The sequence below is a fragment of the Schistocerca gregaria genome, chromosome 5 (assembly GCF_023897955.1).
Source record: "Schistocerca gregaria isolate iqSchGreg1 chromosome 5, iqSchGreg1.2, whole genome shotgun sequence".
NCBI classification, from domain to species: domain Eukaryota; kingdom Metazoa; phylum Arthropoda; class Insecta; order Orthoptera; family Acrididae; genus Schistocerca; species Schistocerca gregaria.
This window is the reverse complement of record NC_064924.1, coordinates 500,254,055-500,271,760: the sequence shown is the minus strand read 5'-3', so window position 1 is coordinate 500,271,760 and position 17,706 is coordinate 500,254,055. Positions and strand designations below refer to the sequence as shown.

The 17,706-nt window shown below is 37.3% G+C and overlaps 1 protein-coding gene across 2 annotated transcripts in view; it reads right to left on the bottom strand.

Moving 5' to 3' along the window:
• The window catches only part of LOC126272459 (la protein homolog), a 38,697-nt gene extending 26,753 nt beyond the window's left edge, over nt 1-11,944 (bottom strand). Inside the window, exons 1-4 of one of the 2 annotated variants that reach the window (XM_049975338.1) lie at nt 11,838-11,944; nt 10,803-10,999; nt 10,503-10,673; nt 776-958 (exon numbers count right to left, since the gene is read on the bottom strand). In XM_049975338.1, coding sequence (XP_049831295.1) covers nt 776-958; nt 10,503-10,673; nt 10,803-10,994 — 546 coding nt within the window. In that variant the 5' untranslated portion in view covers nt 10,995-10,999; nt 11,838-11,944. Of the gene's footprint in view, nt 1-775; nt 959-10,502; nt 10,674-10,802; nt 11,000-11,715 lie in introns of both variants that reach the window. The other variant, XM_049975337.1, reaches the window with a different exon arrangement.
• Between the last annotated feature and the right edge of the window lie 5,762 nt (nt 11,945-17,706).

Here is a 17,706-nt window from a genome sequence, read left to right as displayed (position 1 = left end):
CTGAAAATCGATTAGATGAATGAAAGTTAAGTAAATAAAAGTGATTGCTGAAGGAAATGAACAATGTACTTCCTTTCACATTAGGGTTTTGTTGAATACTTAGTGAATTCAGAATTAGTTCATGTTTTGGGGTATTTGAGAGTATGTAGAGTGAAATACTAACATTTTTATGATTTTTTTTATTGTTCCTTCTTACAATGTTTGAATGATCTGGACTGTTCCAAGGAAACAACTGACAATCAGGACCAATCAAAGTGGGTCTTTAAGTTATGTAATAGAAAGTCTCATCTAAACAGAGCATGTGTTCTAGCACATTCATTAATCTCCTGGGTATCAAGGCAGAAAATTTAGGACATGGGACTTGACCCATGATGAAACAGTAGATAATAATTTGGTTGCGTGTTGGCAAAGCCAATAAATCCAATAAATGTGATGTCATGAAAGCAACTAATAACTTATCTGGCAAATATTGTACTGAACCCTAATATTTTCTTCATGTACAACCCAAGTAAACCCAGCACCAAAACCCCCAAGAAACTTTCTCGTGCTGCATAATGCAACGTAAATTTTACTCCAGGGGTTGAGCTTGTTAAGAAGACAAAGACCACCTATGCTGTAAGAACATCAAAGTAATTTTCATTGGTCAAAGGGAATTTTATATATAATGCTACAAAAGAAATACTTATGAAGCAAAATTAGTTTACTGTATGACTCAATCTCCCCTGTAGTTTTACATCAGCACAATATCTTTAAATAGTATGGTGTCACTGTTTACCTGAACATTTTCAACTGTCGAGTGCTGCGCAAAGAAGTCTAACAGTTTGTCAAGAGTAGTATCTTGTACAGGAAAGCCTTTTAAGTAAAGAGTGCGAGTCATTAACTCCTTCCGCCGTTCTTCATTCCATACAGGTAGCGGCTGGTCTGGCGATCTACGTATTTTAGAGCGATCTTCACTTATCTGCAAACAAAAAGAATGATAAACCTTGGGACACACACACACACACACACACACACACACACACACACACACACACACACACACACACACACACCTGACCCTTTCCATATCTTAATAGCATGTAAAACACAGACATCTTAAAAACTCAATGTGAAGTTCTGACAAATTCTGATTAGAGTTACATCCCTTTATGCCTGTGGGCTACTCTAGGACAGATCTGAAAATTAATGGATAAAGAGCTGTCACAGATGCAGAAAATCTGCTTTGACCAATGATACACCATCTATCCATCAGGAGTGTAATTTCTGAACTTATACTTCATCTTTTCAATAATTTTAGAACTTCTTCGGGTAGCACATTTGTTGGTTTCTCTAAATCTCAACCCAACCTACAACAAAATAAACTATGGATAACTGTCACAAACTTCATTCCAAATAGATGTAGTCATTCCCTCACTGATCAAAACTGGCAGCATAACCAACTCCAACATGATACAAATTAAATTTATCAACATCCAATAATCCCACAACTCTTTTCTATTAAAATTCCATTAGAACTTTATCACACGATCAAAGGACAGTATACAGATATAGGGTTGCTCACAGAGATAAGTATACTACACAAAGCAAATGAATACGAATTTACTTAATTTTGAAAAGGTCGTTAATGGGTATGCTAGAGAAGATACAACTCCCCACTGTCATTTGGTAAGAACTATTTCAGCATATCTGAAATGATTTGGGTAAACTGAAATGAGAGTAGGTGATAAGGTAAATAATACTTGGTTTCTATTTGCAAGTTCATTTCAACACAGCCAAAAATGAAATTTCCTTACAGTATCTGTTGAGATGAAATAGGAAAGCTATCAACTTTGGTTTGAAATCCCTCTGCTTTGTCACTAGAAGCAGACCCTTGAGCAGCACTTTTGAAAATATATTTTGACATTACTTTGAGTAGTACTTGAAGAGAGAATCACAGCTATTTCTTGCGACAGTTGAGTTCCTGGAAGCAGCTTTAACTGGAATGTGAATGCAAAGATCACACTGTTAAATGTAACCTAGAATCAAGTTTATGTACAGAAGAAGTGGCTTGTTTTGGGAGTAAAATTACTGTAGTTCATTACTGTCCCACACAAAATCGATAAAGCAGCTGAGTTTCAGTACATTCTTGCAGTCACTTAGATTCTACAGTGATGACTAATGGTTTTCCTTTACAGAAGAGTATGCTTTACCTATATTTATTGTTAACTTATCTGTTTTCCAGTCTACTAACTATATCAAACCTCAAAAAGTTTGAGGAAACTAGCAACTTTTACCACATTTTCTGTTGCCTTAACAGAAATCTCATCTTGTGTGCTTCCTTCAATTCTGTTAAGGAGTTAAAGTTTTTAGCTCAGCAGATTAAAAGATAATCAGGAGACTAATTTGCAGATATTTGTTCACAGTCCTTTAATACACTGCACTAGCCAAAATGAAACCCCACTGTAAATTGCCGTGACAACTGTCAAACGCTTGGCAGCTGCTACAAATCAGCGCACTGGGAGAACTCCCTAGGGTCACATACCTGTGGCACCAGTACCAAAGGTACTGGAAGTGCTGTCCCTCTTGGAGATCCTGTCTCCTCTGCAGAACGTTAAGGATGCGTCATTACTCATCCACTTGACTGAATGGTGTTTCAATGGTAGATTTAGGCATCCTGTACAGGATGGATAGAGACCAGGGGGGACTGGGGGGCAGTTTTGTTTTACAAATCCCCTTCAACCAAGAAGTATGAGGTGCTGCCTTTTACTGAAAAACTGAGCCAGTAGGACTCCATTCACCTGTTTTGGACGAACCTGTTTTGCCCAGTGTCGAGAGGATTCAAATGCAGAAGGGTAGGTGGTCTATTGTTGGAAGTTAAAACATATGGCAAATGTTGGTTAATGGGACTTTTACAACAGGTTCCAGCTGCCAGTCTCATCACACTGCTATGTTTAACAGGATTTATCAGGTTTAGTAACGATGGCACTGTGGATCCATAACAGAATTTTAGCATCAGCTCCTGATTAGGTTCCATGAAGGAATCAGGATGCCGAGTCTTTTTCATACAGTTTACCTTTCAGATTACCTTTAACTAGTATATGTGCAATAACTATGTGTTGTGTTGACAAAAGTACCAAGCAGTGCTTTGAACCAATATCGTGTTGCCACCTGCTTAATTAGTATCTGTGGATGTTAGTGTGATATGCAAAGCCAGTCGAAATAATACATGGCCTATGAAAGAGGAAGCCACTTAATACAATTTTGCACAGAGCATAATTTAATCATTGCAGACAGTTTAAGGATCATGAAAAGGCTGTATACATGGAGAACTTACAAAGATAGGAAATTAAGGAGATGGACTTGAATAAGCTAGGAGGACAGGAGGTTGCAGAGTGTTTCAGAAGGAACATTAGGCAACAGAGGAAAGGAATACAGGAGAAGAATGGGTTGCTTTGAGAGATGAAATAGTGAAACAGCGAAGGATCAAAAAAGTAAGAAGACAAGGACTAGTAGAAATTCTTGGATAACATAAGAGACACTGAATTTAACTAATGACAGAAGAAAATACAAAAATGTGCAAGTGAAGCAGACAAAAGATAATACTAATGTCTAAGAAATGAGATTGACAGGAAGTTCAAATTGGTTAAGTGGGAATGGTTAGAGGACAAATTTAAGGATTTGGAAATGTATTTCTCTAGTAGAAAGATAGAAACCACCTACAGGGAAATTCCAGAGAGGTCTTTGGAGCAGAGAACCAGCTGTATGAATATCATTCACTCAGACGGAAAACTAGTCCCTAGCAAAGAAGGGAAAGCCGAAAGGAGTATATACAGAGGGTCTGTACAAAGAAGATGAACTTAATGGCAATACTGTAGAAATGGAAGAGGATGATGATGATGATGATATGGGAGATATGATACGGTGAGAAGAATTTGACAGAACTGAAAGAAAGTAGAGCCAAGGTCCTTGGAGTACAAGACATTCCACCAGAACTACTGCAGCCTCGGGATAACCAGCCATGACAAAACTATTCCATCTTGTGAGCAAGATTTATGAGGCAAGTAAAAAACTCAAAATTCAAGGAGAATGTAATGAGTCCAATTCCAAAGGAAGTAGATGCTGTCAGGTGTGAATACTGCCACACTATCAGTTTAATAAGTCATCATTGCAAAATACTTACTTGAATTATTTACAGAAGAAGAATGGGTAAAACTTTTAAAGCAATCTTGGGGAAGATCAGTTTGGATTCCAGAGAAATACATGCAAGAGAATATTCACCCTACAACATCTCTTAGAATATTGGTTAACGAAAGGCAAACCTATGCTTATAGCATTTGTAGATTCCCAGAAAGCTACTGAAAATGTTGACTCCAATACTATCGTTGAAATACTGATGACAGCAGGGATAAAATACATGGAGAAAAATGTTATTCACAACTTGTACAGAAAGCAGAAAACAGAGTCAAGGGGCATGAAAGGGAAGCAGTGTTTGAGAAGGGAGTGAGATAGGGTTGCAGCCAATTGTCAATGTTACTCAACCTGTACACTGAGCAAACAGTAAAGGAAACGAAAGGAAAAATTTACAGTATGAAATAAAGTTCAGAGAGAAGAAATAAAAATTCTAGTTTTTGCCAATAACATTTTAATTCTGTCAGAGGCAGCAAAGGACCTGGAAGTGCAACTGAAGGGGTGGACAGTATCCGAAAGGAGGATATAAGATGAACATTAATGAAAACAAAACAAGAGTAATGGAATTCAGTCAAATTAAATCAGGCAATGCCAAGGGAATTTGGTTAGAAAACAAGACTAAGTGTTAGATGAGCTTTGCCTTTGAGCAGTAAAACAACTGACGATAGCTGAAAGAGAATATACGATGTAGACTTGCAATGGCAAGAAAAGTTTCTGAAGAATTTGAACAGAGTGTAGCCATGTATGGAAGTCTAAGGATACTCACAAATGAAATCATAAAATAACTGCTCACACAGGAGAGCACAAATATTGTCCAGTTATTTTATTTTCATGTGAAGAATCATGCCAAGGGACAACATGTGTCTCAGATGTGATGGCGATCACAGCAGCTTCAAGAAATGCAATATTTGTGCAGATGCAAATACAGACGTTCCAGTTATCATAGACGTAGAGTGAAGAAGGGCCAAAGTCCTTGGGGAATATATAATTTTGAGAATTGCAATGTGATTTAGCAAATGAGAGATTAATGAAATATTCATTCTATTTCAAGGTTTCAAGGTGGACATAAACTTTGACAAGTCATATATATAGTTTCTAGTGTATACAGTTACAGGCAATATAAAGATTATAAATACCGCTGGTCTGTGTATTATTCAAGAACAGAGCAGTAGTATTTAATTCCTTTACAGTAATTACCATGCAGCCAGTGAACAAGTCTTCTACAGCCTTACAACAGGTCATGGTCTAAAACCATAAAAAGACAACAGACCAAGTTGTGCACAACATCTAGCAAAAAGATTAATAATCCTTTAGCCATTTCTTCTGAAATTTTCCTCTACATTTTTGGAGATTCATTACTTCTTATTTTCAATCCATCTTTTAGTTTGTATTGCACCCATTATTTTTCTAATAATCCACCTTTCCAGTACCTATTCTCAGTCCAGCTTACAGTTAGTAAGGCATTCACATCCGTATAAAAATTCTGATCAACCATGGTGGTATAGTGTTTTAGTTTCGTTATTCTAGATAAGTATATCTTGTAAATATTCTTTGTAAAACCATATGCTCTTCCCATTCAATAACACATCTACCACAAATTTTTCTAGCCCACTGTATGGTATATTTTCTTCAAAGATATTTAAATTTACTTACACTGATTTATTTGATTTGCTTTTCTATAAAATTTTGTGCATTTTTATACTTTCATGAATCTTATTTTTTCAGCCGAGATGTTGAGACCAGCTAAATTTGCTGTTTCTTCCTGAACATTTGTTTGATAACTGTGTCCATCAGATTTTCTGAAAGTATTTCAGAATTGTCTGCAAAAGCCAGGCAGTTTAGCTTAATATTTTTACCTTCCTAAAATTATTGGTTCATTTTTATTTTTTAGCTCCAAATTCCAGATAAATACTTTTTTTCTATAATGCATTTAAACAGTAAAGGTAATAAACAATCCCACTGTCTAATACCAGTTCTCATTTAAAATGAGAAATCTCCCATGAATTAACTTTAGATATTGTATTAGTCAAAGTTTCACAAATTATGTTTGCTAATCTTGCTTTAACACCAGATTTTCTAATTATTTTATCTATTGTTCCTCCATCTACCAAATCAAATGATTTTTGGAACTCAATAAATGATACTACTTTGGGTTTGTTAACTTTGCAGTGAATTATTGATTAAATTACGAATCTGTTCTGGGCAGGATTTTCCCTTTTGAAAACCACTCAAATTCTTACAATTGTTTAAAGTTTTTAGAGCTCTTTCCCAGAGAATTTTTGATAATATTTTATATGCCACTAGCAGAAATGGCACCCCTTAATCGCTGAAGTTTTGTTCATCTCCTTTTCGATGTAGCAGGTGGAGTAATGCTATTTTCCAACTCTTCTGGATTCTTTTCAGTTTTCTAAATGTTCAAGACGAAGGTTTAAAAACCATTTATAATCTCTGGTTATCACCATTTCAATAATTCTGCTTTAATGGAGACTTCACCACTTGCTCTGATGTTTTTGACTGATTTGATGGCTTCATGAGTGGGAACCACTACCCCTCCCCCTTCCAGATTTTATGGTACTGCTTGCTGGATATTCAAATTTAACTGTAACTGGACAGAATGAGATTTTCACTCTGCAGCGGAGTGTGCGCTGATATGAAACTTCCTGGCAGATTAAAACTGTGTGCCCGAACGAGAGTCGAACTCGGGACCTTTGCCTTTCGCGGGCAAGTGCTCTACCATCTGAGCTACCGAAGCACGACTCACGCCTGGTACTCACAGCTTTACTTCTGCCAGTATCCGTCTCCTACCTTCCAAACTTTACAGAAGCTCTCCTGCGAACCATGCAGAACTAGCACTCCTGAAAGAAAGGATATTGCGGAGACATGGCTTAGCCACAGCCTGGGGGATGTTTCCAGAATGAGATTTTCACTCTGCAGCGGAGTGTGCGCTGATATGAAACTTCCTCTAAACTACTATTTAACAAATAGAATAAAGATGGAACTGCCTACAGGTCAGGCAGTAAATACTTAAAATGGTATATCCTGTAGTGCCATTGGATCCTGTCCACAATGTAATAGTACAACATGAAACCAAAAAACCTAAGTCAGAACAAGTTGAAATGTATCTGTGATAATATATATATTCTATTTCAGAGAACATATATCCATCCTCAGCCTGGGACTATTACTAGGTAGAATTAAAAAGGAAATAGAAAACAAGGGAATACAGAAGTGTCCAATTCCACCTGTCTGCTTTGACCCACGACATCACCGATATGGCAGAAAGGATCATTCAACGTTTCCAAAAAAAGTGCCTATGACATTACATAAAAGACAACAAACATATAAAACCAACACACACATCTCTCCAAAAACATAATCAAACTAATGGTACCAGCACAGGAAATTGGCTTTTTTTTTTGGATAGGCACAAACTAAATATAAATACACAGGCACACACAATCCGAAACCACACAAAACAACGATATAAACACCACAAAATACCCAAGTTCCATTACACATACAATAAGGACAGGAATCTGTCACTTCCCTTCACCTACATAGCTCAACCACAATTGTCAATAGCACAAAATAAAAACCAACTACTCCAAAAATTATAATTACACAGCATACTACTGATACCACAAAACCAACATCTAAAACAACAAAAACTGGAATCTGACACTTCCCTTGACCTATATAGGTCAACAGCAACTCACAATACCAAAACATGCACAGTCACAATGGCATTACAATCTAACACTTCTCTTGACCAGTACAGGTCAAGAGCTCACGATACCAAAACACACACACACCTACGACGACAAATTGCAATTGGTCACTTCCCATAAGCTACGCAGCTCAAATACAACTGACGATACCAAAAAAATTTAAATCTAGTACTTCCCCCTAAGATACTTAAATCAACCACAAGTGCTTATACCAAAACATCGACCACCAACACATGCAGTAAATAACACCAACCCTACAACACACAAAAACCGCACCGAACATTATAACACGCGAACAATAGACCCAAATAAACGACTACTTACCATAAAGTTCAGTGCCAGAAATGTAATTCTTAACTCACTGAAACTAATTTCCGTTCTATAACAATCATGACCTAAAGATGCATCGACACCCAAATGAACTCAATACACCACCAGAGGACACAACCCACCGCAACATGACATCTACAAACAAAAAACAAACTAAACCCCACGCCATCATGAGGTCACACAACATAACATCCTTGCGTCACGGGTCAAAGCCGATGGGTGGGATCTGACGCCTCAATTGACCTGAAATCTGCCTTACGAGTGAGCTGTGAGTTACAGCTTGGATTCAATTAACGAGCATTTCTGGGATGCTTATCAGTTCCTACAATTTTAAGCAAACATTGCTTGTTACATGTTTCCATACCATTAAGGTAAAACTAGAGAGATCCCTACCACCAGGCTTCCTCTACCATAATTTGTGACTAACAGGGAAGGGGGGGGGGGGGGAGGAAGTACAATGGCACGCAATACACTCACTGCCATGACTGAATAGAGCGGTAGTAACAAAATTAGCCACCTCAAGGTCACACCCTGCCATCTGTCAATGCTGTCATTTGTCCACTTTGTTGCTGCCTGTACATCATTAATAGTGCCATAGGTCAGCACCAACTGACTTTTCAGTTTCCATAGGATATTGTGTGGTTTCAGTCTTGGGTGGAATGGTGCACTGATGTGTGTTTGGTAAGAGTGATATGCAGGAGCAAGGACCTACATGTATACTATGGTTGGAATGTGTAAAGGACAAAAAGCTATTCAAAAACTATCTAAATCTGTTTTGAATTGTCTAGTTTGTACCAATTTAGCCACCAGTGAAGAAGGCAGAAACAATATAAATGTTGTGCAAATTCATAAATGACAAAAAAAGGTGTGATGTTTCCACATCATCTTTAGGCTATATCAGCACATCACATCGAGATATGCAAGTGTGCAGATTCTCCAAGAAAGGGATAGTCCTATAAATAAGAAATAGCTACAGAATTTGATGATGTCAATAAGAAGCTTGTTTGTAGAACTGTACTTATTACAGCACAGGAGTGTCCAAGGGCTAAAAATATTAATTGTTCTGGCTCGAAGACATCTGTCCCTCTTTTCCACTCCCTTCGTTCACTTTTTAGAAAACATGTCAGATGGAAATTTCTGATGAAATGCAGACTGCAGCAGCAAAAGTGAAGTTTTAGTGTCCAGTGTACTTACTGCGTGTTGAGGCCAACAGGCCTTGCAGTCTACTTAGATGAAACACTAAACAGACATGTTGACATGAACACTTATACAGTTACTTTTGTATAACATATCGGCAGTTTGTGTGATGGGTGCAGTGACAGAAGGGTCAGTATGAGAAGGAAATAATTCCCCCCCCCCCCCAAGAGGTAGGGAATATGCAGAGTTAAAATCCTGGTGATGGCACACACAAGTACTCTCACACTCTTGTGAACAGAGCCTCTCACAAGGAAAATAAGCTCGTCTGTTATATGATACAATGATTATGTTCAGATGTTACCAAAAGTAATTTCAGTTTCTTGCACAACCAGTCTACAAGATCCAACAGACCACACTGTCATCACTTATGGTGTATTTTTTTTATCCCTGAATACTTATGTTTTCATGATAAAATGTATCACATCTATAAACCTTGAAATTGTGAATAGATTACTTTCAGTCCAAATATGTCCACAGTTTTGTTTTTCTATAGTTGAAACCATTTTTGTTCAAAATTTCGTGTAACATTGGAGTTAAATGTTTTTTGTGGCATCTGGTCTTAATTGTGCAGGTTAGGATGGAAAGGGATAACAGTAATCAAACTTCATCTCACAACCTGATTATCACCTCTCAGCTAATTCTGACTATGCTACATTTCCATCCATCACTTGGATCATCAGTCTGAAAATTATTCAGGCAAAATAAACATGGTTAAACTTTCGTCCCTCCACTTCCGTACACCAACTGGCAGCAGGATAAAAGCTGTACAATATCAAACATTTTGCAGAAGGGTACTACCAACTATCCTCACAATGGGACAATTTAGCCAAACAAAGTTAACCTAAAGACTACATACGAATCTGCATGTACTCACATGCTTTCAAATAGAATTCCCTCAAGTATTCTATCATACAACAGAAGTGGCAGCTGATAACATCTAGCTTCTTTGATCACGTAGCATACCCTCTGTAACCCTAGTAGCTATTATATCATTAACTGTTACTACATTTTATGCTAACAACTGAAACTCTGAGAAACACTTAAATTTATTTGTTAAATATATTTTAAATAGTAACAAACCTCAAGAAGTGAAGACTTTTCTAAGGCATTTGCAATTATGCTTGTGTCCTTTGTTAAATTTGATAGACGTTGGAAGTTCAACATCACTGCTAAGGGCACCCATCCATCATCAAGCTTAATTTGCTCCTGGAGGAACCTGTCACGTGGAAGATTGATGTCTCCAAAGTAATACTGAAACAATCGGTTATGTCAATTGAATATGCTGAGCATTGTAATCCTAACAGAACATTACAAAAAAAAACCCAATTTGTTGCACATACATATACAGACAGGAAATTCAAATATGGGAAGGGCTCTTACCTCGACCTGCCTGATTATTTGTTTCTCCAGCAGTTTTAGATCGCCGTTTTTAGGTGGTTCATCTTTGTCTGCTACACTCTCACATGAAACTGCGTCTTTCCCTGCCTCACTTTTGCTTTCATCAGTCTTTTCATTTTTGCTTTCGTCAGTCTTCTCTTCAGTACTAACTGAAATATCATTCTCTTCAGCCATTATTCCTGAAAGCAGTGAGCATATTTTAGTCAACAGTTTGTTAAACACTTATCTGAACAATTCGACACTTACATCTTCAGGCACGAATGACGCAAAAAAATTAAGAACCCTTCTAGACAATACTAACAAAAATATTCTTCCGAAATTAGTCATTCTTTAGATGCCTCACAGACACACACGACTGAAATTAAATATAAGTGCACCTTAACGAAATTAAAAAGAGTACCACCTATCAGCAACTCGCATAACCTTAATACAATGAGCTACAGTAGGTCTAGTCTTATTAGTCGGCGCCAAATGGTAGACAACCACCATAAAATAAGCTGCACAAAATTCATAATAATGCAGCTCTACTAGTGAAAAGTTTTAAGATACACATGACCATGATGCCAACGACCAGCCTGACGCAAAATAAATTTTGTAAACCATGTATGCCTCATATTCCTCCCCCCCCCCCCTCTCAATAGGACTCTACAGCAGTGCGATCTCTAGCTTGTTTTCAGCAAATTGTCCAAGTTCCTTACAGGATATATCACGTAATTTTGCAACATATTCCGATGACGTCGTTAATTATACTATAAAAGCACTTTCCTTGCACAATGAGAACACAAATGAGCTCCTCTGTGGAGCCAATTATGCGTATAACTCTTCTGAGTCAACTACGTTTGACTTGTTAAGTTTGATGAACTTGGTTTCCACACGGGTAGAGGTAAACACTAACCTTTCATGCACACGTGCTTCTAAAGTTATATGATTCTATGCGAAACCCAAATCGTGTGAAAACAGCACATACTATGTAACATTCCACTAATACATTAATTTCACTATAATACTGTTAATTACCAGCTTCTACGCTCCACCACCCCAAATTGCATACGCACGCACAATTCCAACAAGCTCCCAACTCCCGCTTAAGCACCAAATCTTGAGACTGGCAAAGACTCTACGACGAAGATATCCCGTACCACCAAACTACAAATGAATCGATTTTCGGCATCCTGCAGGAAGTCCCAGGTCCGCATACAACGATCTGTCTGTGCAAATACTTGACCGGAGGTATGCATGCAATAAATCGCCACCAATTCGTTCGTTACACGACGTTCATATAGATTCAACTGAATAAAGGCCAAGTCACTCTGGCTGACACTTAACGTCAAAAATTATACAAAGCATTTCAAATAGAGGTGTTCACACATGAAATCAATACGACTTCATGACACATTGAAGTTCTCGGAGAGAACGTTTTGACGACGGTATTGTCTGTAAATATCGGAAGTTAATCACAGCCCATCGGCACGTGGGAGGAGGCAGCTAAAGAGCAGTCTACATAGGAGATTGCTTTACAAACACTCCTGTGACCGGTTCTAGAATATTCCTCAGATGTGTGGGAAACGTACCAAATAGGACAGAAGGGGATATTGAACATATACATAGCAGGGCAGCACAAATGGTCACAGGTTTGTTTCGTCCATGGAAGGGTGTCACAGAGATACTGAAGAAACTGAACTGGAAGACTCTTGAAAATAGATGTAAATTGTACCAAGAACGTCTATTAATAAAGATTCAAGAACCATCTTTAAATGATATATTACAGTCCCTTAAGTATCACTCACATAGGAATCGTGTGGTTAAGAGTACAATAATTACTGCACGCAAACAATCCTTCCCGTGTTCCATGCATGAATGGTATGGGAATAAACCCTAACAACTAGAACAATGGGATGTACCCTCTGCCATGCATCTCGTGGTGGTTTGCAAAGTATAGATATAGATTTAAAGTTGGGGAGCATTCAAAATGTAGACGGGATATGCAACACCGCCAGACACAGTGCCATCGGCAAATGACATGAGCTGGTTAACGTGGTTTAACGCTCTCAGCGCTCTTCAGCTGCAGTCATTGGCTTTATTTGACTCGCAGACAATACAATTTGTTCACGAAGATGGATGCAAGTAGAATTACATGACCTTTGTAAAAACGCACATTTTCTCTCTTAATCATATGCTAGTAATGTAGTTCTATATGAGATGTGTGTGTATAAAAACATTAATGTCCATGAATGTATAATAAGATAAAAATCAGTGATACATGCTCACTCAGTAAAGACATCAGCTAATAAAAGTTAACCAAATCGAACAAACTCTGTCCTTACAGAGAATGCACTTATATTTACATAAAATCAAATAATACATAAATTATTTCTGTTAACTTTGTAAGACAGTACCATAACCTTTTAGAAAACTCGAAAGTGAAAAAAATTGCATGTAGTAGGATATGAACCCTCTACCGCACTACCACAGTTATGTAACATGGTGCCTCTGCCAACTACTCTGTGTTGAAACTGCGCTACTAGTGGCCTTGTGTTTTATCTTAGTCTTCTAACTGCTTTTAATCGCCAAAATGTTATTTTTAACTCATATTTAATTATAACAAATCCTAACAAGAATGACATTTTTATGAATCTTCAATGCGTTATTGCCTTAAAATGGCTTGTAGTGCACTCATAACACACCAGTTATAAATATCTAAATACGAAAATCGTTTAACCAGCGATATGACGATTCCCGTCATTTTATTACAAGAAAACAACATTTTATTACAACATTCAATGTGCCAGTGCCTAGAAACAGCAAAGATTCGTAGGTTGTAATGTACAACAAAAAACCCACTGAATATGGGCTTCTACTGAACATGACAAATAAAGTGTATTCTGCTTGTGATATAGGAAGCGTCCTTGTATCCGATTGGTTCTATATTTCATGGCACAGTGCCGAAATATCACAGAATTTATTTTGTGTTTCACGTGACGAAGTGGCTCCTGAATGTGAAACTCCAGGACGTGATATCACGAACCTGGCAGAGCACCATGTTGAGATTAGTTAATTCGTCATATTTGCTGATGGCTTAAGACCAGGCCATGCTGGCTATCATGTCACCAGCACACCAGAGTGTAATCAACTTGTGTCACGTCATGTCATTTCAAGCCCAGGACGAAACGTCAAGGTGAGGTTGTGAGTTACCATCCATGATACAAAATGTCAGCGTATATTATCAGAATTGAGGAATTAACAGCGTTAAAGTTTCTTAATGTCCAAAGTAAACTTCATAAGCAATGTTCTTTATCCATTTTGTATGGTAAAATGTGCAGAAGTGCAACAATATTTCAAATCAGCGATATTTAGTTGTTACCGAAAATATATACAAGCAAACACATCGAACACTATATAATGGGAGTTAAGGCAAATTGACACTGGCCATCACACGATGTCGCATCACAACATGACAAAACATTCCACAACATATTTGGGATGGCGGCATCAACGAGTTTAAATTTAATTTTAACACAATGGACGATATTCATCAACATCTACATCAACATGGATACTCTGCAAATCACACTTAAGTGTCTGTCAGGGAGTTCATCGAACTACCTTCACAATAATTCTCTACTCTTCCACGCTCAAACAGTGTGTAGGAAAAACGAACACCTATATCTTTCTGTGTGAGCTCTGATTTCCCTAATTTTATTATGATGATCGTTTCTCCCTATGTAGGTCGGCGTCAACAAAATATTTTCGCATTCAGAGGAGAAAGTTGAAATTTCACGAGAAGATTCCGCAGCAACGAAAAACGCCTTTGTTTTAATAGTTTTGTGGTGGGCTGGTTCGCTAGCACTGAGTGAAGCAAGATGCAGATTAATGTACACCGACCTCAGTATAGCGTTCGTTCACTATCCATTCATAGGTACTATGTAGATGATGTTAAAAGGAGCGTTGAAGAAAACAGTCATCCATACTTACGACTGCATAGTCCACATAACTCAGGTAAAAAAATTAACCTGTAAATCTCTAGTAATAACGGGCAAAAGTGGTTGCTTCCTTCCTTCATTGAAAATGTCCGATTACTGATGTTTTTTATTGTCTTTTAGTTACGGTGTCAACAAACCCACATTTACGTCGATAGCACATCTACTACTAGTTCATTCAGCTTATATCACACGCTAGACAGCCAGAAATGTACTAAGTCCAACCCAGAATATTACGAGATTAATACAGTCAATACTCTGCTACGAAATGAGTTTCGCACTCGGTGCTTTTCAGTGGAAGATACTCTCCAAAAAATGTTCTGTAAATGCATACTGAACACGTCACGCAGAATTCTTCACAAAGGCCGATAGTTTCACACACGTTTTTCTCTACAACAATCACTCCAAAATCTCCTAAACTTCACAGAACTGTTCGTAAATGCATCTGCTTGCACGGCGATATAAACCGAACGCGAAATAACAGTCACTTCTTCATTTTACAAATAACTTTTTCGGACACGTCTAACATGACCTTCTCTTTCGGCACCTAGTCCATGACTCACTGCGGCAGACTTCACTCTGATTGGTTGATCAAATGACCAGCCAATCAGGTCAATCTTTCAAGACCATATTTGCACCTAAACTGTTTTAGGCCAATCATTACATCAGATTCATTGGCGTTACTTCAACAAGCAAGTTATTACTATAATGATTATTACTTGAAACTAAACGAAAATTAATCTTGAGATAAATTTAGGAAAACATTACTCTACAAATAACTATTCTGGCTGCCTTCTTATAAAGACAAGTACGCTTGGACATACGTCATCAGCAATGTGGGTACAAACATCTTTTCCACGATATGTTTGCATAATGCATTATATAAAATTTATCTTGAAATTTGACGTATGTCCCACATACACACTCTCACCCACTTTCATTTACTCTCACAAGGACAGAAGACACAAATAATAATTTTGTCCAAATTTTATATTACAAAAATGAAAATTAAAGTTTTAATATGAAAATCTCAACTAATTAAATCTGCACACTGAGAGTTCTGTTAATGTTCTCAAATAATATCAAAAGATAAACTATTATAGTTCGTAGCTGAATTTACTTTCTTAAGTGTCAGTTAAGTACTTATTTAACAGGTTTTTTTATATCCCTGAAACTATTATAGGCAGCACAATTTTGACAAAAAGTTCGTCTGAATAACAAAAGCTCAGGTACCGAATTTGGAATAAAACAGATAATATTTAACATAGTTATTTAGTTTCTTAGGTGAGGTGAATCAGTGCTTCTAGTACGTGACACAGTGAGAATTCTCACAGTCTGCTTTAGTGACAGGTGTGGCTATGACGCATATGGGAGACCACAAGTCTGCCGCGCCCGAATGCTAGCATACTGCAAAACCGCTTGCCAAAATGTAACAAAACGTACTTGAAAAATCTGCAGTCACATAATAGCTGCGGCACTACAGTGTCTGTCCCAAACCGTATGTTATGTCCATGACACTCTCTCCTATATTTCGCGATAATACAAAACGTGTTGCTCTTCGTTGAACTTTCTCGATGTACTATGTTAATCCTATATGGCAAGGATCCCAAACTTCGCAGCGTTACTCCAAAAGAGGATGGACAAGAGTAGTGTAGGCAGTGTCTTTAGTAGATCTGTTACATTTTCTAAGTATTCTGCCAATAAAACACAGTCTTGCATTTGCCTTCCTCACAACATTTTCTCTGTTTAAATTTTTTGTAACACACTGCTCATCACATCACATCAAGTACCATCATTGTTTCTTGGGAAAACAGTTTTGATGGCTAATGTCATCATTTGTTCTTGATCACATGACTCCCAAACCCATTTCTTTCCAATATATAGGCGTTCTATATTATCCAATCTTTGTTTCATTGTGCTTTCGTTAGATCGATTTTTCATGGCTGATATCAGTTGTTATTTCATGTCTTTGTTATTTTTTGTTATTTGTTGTTGATGACAGCTGTCTGACAAGGGGCTTCCATTCTCGGAAATTCCATTGGGGACGAGACTTAGTAGGTTAGTAGTATACCTCAAGGATGTGCACTTATATAATTCTGAAAACACACTATCCAAAAAAATTCGCAAAAAGGACCCTAAGTTTTAAACATAGTCCATACAGACCTCATATAAGTGTCATAAGCAGTACAGTAGCAAATAGGCGAAGTAGCTCCGTCACTACGATGCAGGAAGGTCATTGGCCAAGATGGATTTATCCTATCTGCAAGCTCGATTTTTATTTTATTTTCTTAATTGTTTTAAAAAATATAGCAAATTTAAAATTTAGTTAATAATCTAAAGTATTATGAATTAAATCATAAATGTATTATTTTGTTTACGAAATGGCTGTCACAGCAATTTAAAATGTTAATAATACTCATCAGCATTTCCTTTTTGAAAAGCTGAATAATTTCATATGCATTTTTGATGGATGTAAATTAATTGTCACTGTCACAAAATTCTTGGTGGAGTTTCAACTATACAAAACTTTTTCCACTGATCATCTTCAATTGTCAATTTTTTATTTTATGTGCAACACCAGAATGATAACTGTCATAAAAACATTGAAAAAATATTTTGGCATCTTGCACAGATGTTAACTAATTATAAAATCTGATCCAAGTGTCAAAAATAAAAAAATTCGTTTTATTGTCAAAAATGGGCTATGTGCCTAACCATCACCAGTAAAAACCAGGCTGTCTAGCAAACAGTGTGGAAGTTGTTTTTGAAACACTGCAACCAAAATGCGCCAGGTGCTAAGTGCCACCTGGTCTGAAACAAAATCTGCACTATGTGCCCATGCCTTTGTTTCTATTTTGAGGTTCGAGTGTGTTCAAGTTGCAGTGACTAGCTCTGACTGTTGTGTTTAC